General features: G+C 44.6%; 1 protein-coding gene across 1 annotated transcript; it reads left to right on the forward strand.

Annotated features, from left to right (window-relative positions):
- Positions 1 to 1,289: 1,289 nt before the first annotated feature.
- Positions 1,290 to 6,173, forward strand: LOC119929593 (olfactory receptor 1019-like). Its single transcript, XM_038747765.1, has 4 exons — positions 1,290 to 2,208; positions 4,857 to 4,994; positions 5,698 to 5,749; positions 6,122 to 6,173. Exons 1-4 carry the CDS (start codon positions 1,290 to 1,292, stop codon positions 6,171 to 6,173), a joined length of 1,161 nt encoding a protein of 386 aa, XP_038603693.1.
- Positions 6,174 to 7,538: the final 1,365 nt, after the last annotated feature.

The following is a 7,538-nucleotide window of genomic DNA, read 5'->3' on the forward strand; positions in this document are numbered from 1 at the left end:
GCAGAGAATTAACGGAATGATTTAAAAGTTGCCAGTAAACATATATTCAGGAAGTTATGAAAACTTGATGGCAGATGATAGTTTAGGAAAACATATCTACGAAACAAAAAACTTTAAAGAAAAATGGCTTTTCAAGTTTCATCATGGAAGAGCAAATAAAATGAGGCTAGTTCTTCCTGCAGAAAGAATGTGTTATTTTGCAAAAAGATGTCCAACAGTGAAAACAAAACAGGTAATAAAAGTAATTATCAGTCAGCCAACTCCCACAACCAATCAGGAAACTTGTCTTGAGCCTGATAGGTGAGAAGTATACCCAGAAGACATGCTGAAACCAAAACGCATTTTGTATGAAAATTTCCTCTGCTATGAATTTACAGAAGGATGTGCAGGGAATTCATAATGGAATATCTGTGAAGCACTGAGAAAGCAGCATGGCTTTGTGGAAAAAGCACAGGCCCGGGAGCCAGAAGACCTACATTCTAATCATGGCTGATTTGACCTTGGGTAAGTTACTTAACTTCTCTATGCCTCAGTTCCCTCATCTGCAAAATAGGGATTCAGTACTTATCCTCCTTCCTTAGACAGTAAGGAGTAATAATAATAATAATAATGACATTTGTTAAGCACTATGTGCAAAGCACTGTTCTAAGCGCTGGGGAGGATAAGGTGATCAGGTTGTCCCATGTGGGGCTCACAATCTTAATCACCATTTTACAGATGAGATAACTGAGGCCCAGAGAAGTTAAGTGACTTGCCCAAAGTCACACGGCTGACAAGTGGTGGAGCAGAGATTTGAACCCATGAACTCTGACTCCAATGCTTACCTTCTATCAACTCTGGTGCTTATTTCAGGGCTTGGCACTTACTAAAACCTTAACAAGTACCACAATAATTATTATTAGTAGTACAGTGCTCTTTGCTCAATAAGTACATCTGAATAATATTTTTGCCTAAGGGCTTTCCTGTCATGCAGCTTCCCGCACCATTCCTACGAGTTCTTGTGTGCATATTCCTTATCTAATTCTTGTTTTACAGATGAAGACACAGCAACTCCCTACCACAAAAGCTACTTCCTGCTTTTCCTAGCAGCCCAGACAACTGAGGACTCTTGAGTTAAAAAGAAAAAAAAAAAAAACCCAAAAAAACCAGCAGGAGCAGCTGGAGCCAATAAACAACAAACACTTTCCAGGTGATCCCTAACCAACCTGTTCAGGCAGCTGTTTAGGGACCTATTTTAGGGGCCATTTCTAAGTGGTTAGTGGCTTCTCATCAGAAACATATAGGGCCTCATGGTGAATGTAAACGAGAGTAGAGTGAATGGCTTCTTGCTTTTGGGACTTTCCAGAGACCCTGTGGAGAAGAAACTCCTGTTTGGCCTGTTTTTGCTGGTTTACCTGGTGACCTTGGTGGGGAACCTTGGTCTGATCTATCTGATCAGGATGATGCCTCACCTTCATACTCCCATGTACTTCTTTCTCAGCAATTTGTCTTTCTTGGATTCCTGTTACTCCTCAGTCACCCTCCCTAAAATGCTGGTCAACCTCCTTTCAGAACAAAAGGCCATTTCTTTCTCTGGATGCGTGGCCCAACTAAGTCTGTTCATTGTCTTTGCCACTGCAGAACTCTACCTTCTGGCTTCCATGGCTTATGACCGCTATGTGGCAATCTGTAGCCCTCTACTCTACCCCGTCCTTATGTCCACCAGGGTCTGTGTCTCATTGGTGGCCCTGTGTTATGTTGCTGGAATTGTTAATTCCCTGACAGTGGTAAATTCTATATTTCAACTCTCCTTCTGCACATCTAAAACCATTAACAGCTTCTTCTGTGACATTCCCCCACTCCTGGCTCTGTCTTGCTCTGATACCCGTACCTGTGAGATATTGGTCTTTGCCTTTGGAGGGTTTATTCAACTAAGTTCCCTGTTGATCGTACTGATCTCCTACCTATTCATCATCATCACCATCCTGAAAATCCGGTCCCCTGATGGGAAACTCAAGAGCTTCTCTACCTGTGCCTCACACCTGGCCGTTGTCAGCTTATTCTATGGGACGCTTATATTCATGTACCTACGACCTACCTCGAGCTACTCCCTGGATCAGGACCGAGTGGTCTCTGTATTTTACACAACAGTTATCCCCATGCTGAACCCCATTATCTACAGCATGAGGAATCGGGATGTGAAGGAGGCACTAAAGAGGCTTTTGAGGAGTTTGTAGAGGGGCAGCAGGCTTCAAAGACAGTACAGGGTGACTGATTCAGAAATCAGATAGAGGCTAGGGAGTTGGGAGGTAGGATTAGATTTTGGGTGCCTGGGGATGGGGCAAAGGGGAAGGGAGACCCCCACTCGTCTGAAATGTTAATGATCTAGAATTATATCTACGAGGAAAAGAACCTCAGAAAGCACAGGTTGGGAATTTGGGGGGCAGAGAAGTAACATAGCTTAGTGGATACAGCACAGGCCTGGGAGTCAGAAGGACCTGTATTCTGATCCCGCTCTGCTACTTCTTTGCTGTGTGATCTTGGGCAAGTCACTTAACATCTCTGGGCCTCAGTTACCTCATCTGTAAAATAGGTATTAAGACTGTGAGCCCCATGTGGGACAGGGACTGTGATCAACCTGATTAATTTGTATCTATTCAGCGCTTAGCATAGTGTCTGGCACTTAGTAAGTGCTTAACAAATACCAAAAAAAGAGAAAAGTAGGGTATTTCCATGGCAGAAGATATGACTCTTTCTAAAGGTAACTGGGAACAAAGGGTAGTTTACAAGTGCTAACCTATTCCCAGTCATATTAGTGATTATCACTTGAGCAAGGGTTTTCTTTTGTTGTGATTTAATGTTATCTGATATGCTAAAAGACAGGGGTGTGAGAAACTCTGAGAAACAGTAATAGTGAGCAGAGTTGTGTATGGCTTGCCTCCAGTTTTCAGTTTCAGTTTGATGGGAAAACTTTGGGTTTGTTTTCTAGACTGGGATACTTATATGTTCCATAAAATATATATTAAAATGGGAAAATTAATCGCTGTAATGAAAATGAATTTTATAAAGTTAATAACTAAATGAAAAATATAAGCTCATGTCATTAATTTCTCAGGTGTTCTAGAAAAAGTCTGCCTTCAATAATGTTATACTTATAGATGGTTTATTATCCATACCTCTTCAAATTAAAACTTAATTTTGTCATGTAAAATAAAAATATACTAAAATATTAAGAGGACTCAGCATGCATTCTTGCAATAATAATGCACCTGAAATCCATTATTTAGTGTGAATTGCACAGGGCAGTTAACTTTAGCCATATCTCCCCTTCAAGACTGGAAGCTCCTCGAGGGCAGGAATCGTGTCTCCCGGCTTTATTGCATACAATTAATACTATTGATGAATTGATTTGGGATTCTAACAAGGAATATTTCATTTGAAAGTGAGACTGTAAGCTCATTATGGACAGGGAATGTGTCTGCTAATTCAGTTATATTATTCCCTCCCAAGTGTTTAGTATGATGCTCTGCACATAGTAAGTGCTCAATAAATACGATTGATTAATTACGATTGATTGATTTCCTTTGAAATTCAAGTAGCTGCTGTGAGCTTCCTGGCTGGAGTTCAATAAAGCATTTCTTGTTTATGCTGCATACCTGCATACCCAAAATCATTAGAGTCACCTGAAAAAAATACACAAAACGAGACAGCAAACAGAACATGTGCAAGCAATAAGTAAATTTTTTTTTTTTAAAAAGTGTCCCTGATCGAGGATTCTGAGTAATGTCTGCCGCTCTGAGGGCCGGGGAAGGGTTGAGGCAGAGTCGCAAATGATTGAATGAATGAAAGGAAATCTGTTTTTCCCCCCGGGCTACATCGCATTACCCACACCTTCCCTGGGATTCCTGACTCCACCTCATCTGCTCCTAGAACAGGTAGAGACGAATCCAAGCCACTTTTTATGCGGCTTCTTCGACCCCCGAGGCGTTTAGTTAGTGAATGACGAGGGCCCGGCTCTTTTTCCCATCCCCTTCTCTTCTTTGCCCCCTGCCCTCCCTACCTCCTTTTCCTGGAGGCCGCTTCAGATGAGGGGCAACCAAGAGATACCAACTGGCACCCCACCCTCCTCCTCCTGGAACCCAGCTCCTCCCCCGGGGAAGGGTGACCTTCTTAGTAATAATAATAATGACAATGTTAGTATTTGTTAAATGCTTACTCTGTGCTAAACCCCGAGGTAGTTATAGACTAATCAGAATGATCAAGTCTGATCAAACTTGAGAAGCGGTGTGGCCTGATGGATAAAGCACAGGCTTGGGAGTCAGAAGCATCTGGGTTCCAATCCCCACTCTGCCACTTGTCAGCTGTGTGACCTTGGGCAAATCACTTTACTTCTCTGGGCTTCAATTACCTTATTTGTAAAATGGGGATTAATACTGTAAGCCCCATGTGAGATATGGACTGCATCCAACCTGAGTAGCTTTTGCCTACCCCAGCGTTTTGAATGGTGCCTAGCACATAGTAAGTGCTTAACAAATACCAACCCTCTTCCTCTCTCCCCCACATCAAAAAAAAAAAAAAAAAACAACAAAGAAAACCTCATTATTGAGCCCTGTCCACACAGGGCTCATAGGTTAAGTTATACTGAATCATCATTTTATAGATGAGGAAACTGAGGTCCAAGAAGTGAAATGACTTTCCCAAGATCACAGTAAATAAGTGACAGATCCGCGATTAGAACCCAGGTCCCCTGATTCCCAGCCCCGTGCTCTTTCCATTAGACCGAGCTGTTGCTTTAAGAGTGGACATTTTGGGTGGGTCTTCAGTCACCTGGCTTGGGCAGAGGCAGCTCCTTCCCTTCCTCCCCCATCCCTGTAAAGGACCCCCCTGGCTCTACCGTTGCTCCCTCGTCTATCCCTGCCCCACCACCAAGGCTTTTCCTTGCCACTGTATCAGCCGGGGCATAGACTATACCGAGAAGAAAGTGAATAAAAGTCACCAGCAGAACGGGGACAAGGGTGAGTTCAGGATGCAGAGGAGAGGTATTACACTCTCCCAAGCGCTTAATACAGTGTTCCCCATGGCAAGCGCTCAATAAACACTGATGGATGATGGTGATGATGATAGAGTGGTTCTAATTCTTACTCCACTACTATGTGTCTGCTATGTGACCTTGGGAAAGTCCCTTAACTTCTCTGTGCCTGTTACCTTATCCGTAAAATGAGGCTAAGGCTGTGAGCCCCATGTGGGACAAGGCCTGTGTCCAACCTGATTAACTTGTCACATAAGATGTGCTTAACAAATACTATTATTATTATCGTTATTATAAGAAAGATAAAAACATCCACCGAAGGGCACAGTGAAGAGGGGCTGATGTTAGGGACCTCGGAGGGGCGGGGGTGTTGTGAGCTCGTTGTGGGCAGGGAATGTGTTTGATGTTATATTGTATTCTCCCAGGTGTTTAGTACAGTGCTTTGCACAAAGTAAGCGCTCGATGAATACGATTAATACTTATAATAAGGCAGTTCGTGATTGGCAGGGTTCACTGATGGGCGGGGTTCCCTACTCCCTAGGAAAAAAGGTGGAAAGAAGTTTCTCTAAAACTCCTTTTGCTCTTTTCCGTTCTGCAGCTTGATACCTTGTGGCCCTCACTCCCACTTCGTTCTCACCTCTGGCCGTCCCCATTCCGGGCAATTCTCCATACCCTGTCCACCCATCCAGAAGCACTTCTTCAGGTTCCTGGGACCCCTGTAGGCTCCGAGAACCTGAAAAGGTGCGAACGCAGACAATGGCAACAAGGTGCTAAACGTTATCCCTTGTGAACTAGCCCCTTTTGTGCTCATATATATCTGGGTTTGCCCAATGAGAGATAGGGATTTCAGTTCAGTCTTCCCGTTGTCACACTGGGAGGGGTCAGGGCTGAAGACTGATCCAGGCTGGATAGTGTATCTGCTGTTCTAGCCCGATTACTAGATATTTTCTCTATTGGCTGGGCCTTCTTTGAATCTACTGTGCCTTTGGGATGCTGGCTGCTGGAACAGGCTGCAAATGCCCCACGAATGAGGAGGATTTTCAGATGGAGATGGATGATGAGGTAGGGTCAACTTGGGGACTCATTTTAGCCATCTCCGTTGTGCCCCACAAGCCGCTTCCTCGAGTGGCACAAGAACCCCAAGCCACCTTGCTGTGGGCACTAAAGGTTCCTCCCCTGACAGAGACGGGACGGAGCCAGGAGGGCAGCAAGACCTGTCTGAGGCCAGTACAGGTCGGGGTGAGAGACTGGTTCATGCAGCCTCTCCCTCCACCTACTGGATAGAGCTCGGGCCTGGGAGTTAGAAGGTCATGGGTTCTAATCCTGCCTCCGCCCCTTGTCTGCTGTGGGACCTTGGGCAAGTCATTTACCTTCTCTGTGCCTCAGTTACCTCATCTGTAGAATGGGGATTGATACTGTGAGCCCCACGTGGGACAGGGACTGTGTCCAACCTGATTACCTTGTATCTACCTTGAGAAGTAGCATGGCTAAGTGGAAGGAGCATGGGCTTGCGAGTCAGAGGTCATGGGATATAATCCTATCTCTGATACTTTTCAGCTGTGTGACTTTGGGTAAATCACTTTATTTCTCTGTGCCTCAGTTCTCTCATCTGTAAAATGGGGATTAAGAATGTCAGCCACACGTGGGTGGGACAACCTGATAACCTTGTATCTATCCCAGCACTGGGAAGAGTGTTTGGCACATAGTAAGTGCTTAACAAGTACCATAATAATAATTATTAATTATTATACCCCTTAATCCTGAGTCCTCCTGGGTTTTGAGCTTGTGGGTGCTGTTGGGTTTTGGATTCATAATAATAATAATGATGGTATTTGTTTAGTGCTTACTATGTGCAAAGCAATGTTCTAAGTGCTGGGGAGGTTACAAGTTGATCAGTTTGTCCCACCGGGGGCTCACAGTTTTAATCCCCATTTTACAGGTGAGGTGACTGAGACACAGAGAAGTTAAATGACTTGCCCAAAGTCACACAGCTGACAGTTGGCAGAGCCGGAATTTGAACCCATGACTCCAAAGCCCGTACTCTTTCCACTGAGCCATGCTGCTTCTCAGATTAGGTGTTTTGGCTGGAGACAGGAGTAGAAATTGAGGTGGATCCTTTGGTGGGAAAGAATGGTGCTTTGGCTTGGGTTCCAAGCTTTGTGGTTGTCTCTATTTCAGGACTGTGAGAACTGGGCTAGCTTGAAGTCCCTGTTCCCTGGAATTCTTGCCAGCAACCAAGATGAGGTCACTGGAGAAGAAGGTGAGGTCTGAGCCTTTGGGGGCATTTAGCTGTGTTGGGAATGTTGTTATGTCACCAATGGTATTTACTGGGCACTTACTATGTATAGAATGCTGTACTAAGTGCTTCCACATGGTTTTAACGGTGGGAAGCTGGAGGAAGGAAGGGGAAGAGGGGAATGAAATACAGATGGGAGAAGAGGGGCCAACCAAGGGATGGTGGTGGTTGCCAGGGGTGGGGAATATGTGTGTTCCCTGCACCCTATTTGTGCATCTCCCTAGGATGGGCAAG

The sequence above is a fragment of the Tachyglossus aculeatus genome, chromosome 6, assembly GCF_015852505.1.
Source record: "Tachyglossus aculeatus isolate mTacAcu1 chromosome 6, mTacAcu1.pri, whole genome shotgun sequence".
NCBI lineage: Eukaryota > Metazoa > Chordata > Mammalia > Monotremata > Tachyglossidae > Tachyglossus > Tachyglossus aculeatus.

What these genes read in the sequence shown, in the direction of transcription:
- LOC119929593 (XM_038747765.1), top strand. Translation starts at nt 1,290, where the DNA reads ATGGTGAATGTAAACGAGAGTAGAGTGAATGGCTTCTTGCTTTTGGGA. An exon ending in CCAGCAGAACGGGGACAAGG is followed by an intron (nt 4,995 to 5,697) that starts GTGAGTTCAGGA and finishes CCACCCATCCAG; the next exon opens with AAGCACTTCTTCAGGTTCCT. An exon ending in GGCTCCGAGAACCTGAAAAG is followed by an intron (nt 5,750 to 6,121) that starts GTGCGAACGCAG and finishes GTGCCCCACAAG; the next exon opens with CCGCTTCCTCGAGTGGCACA.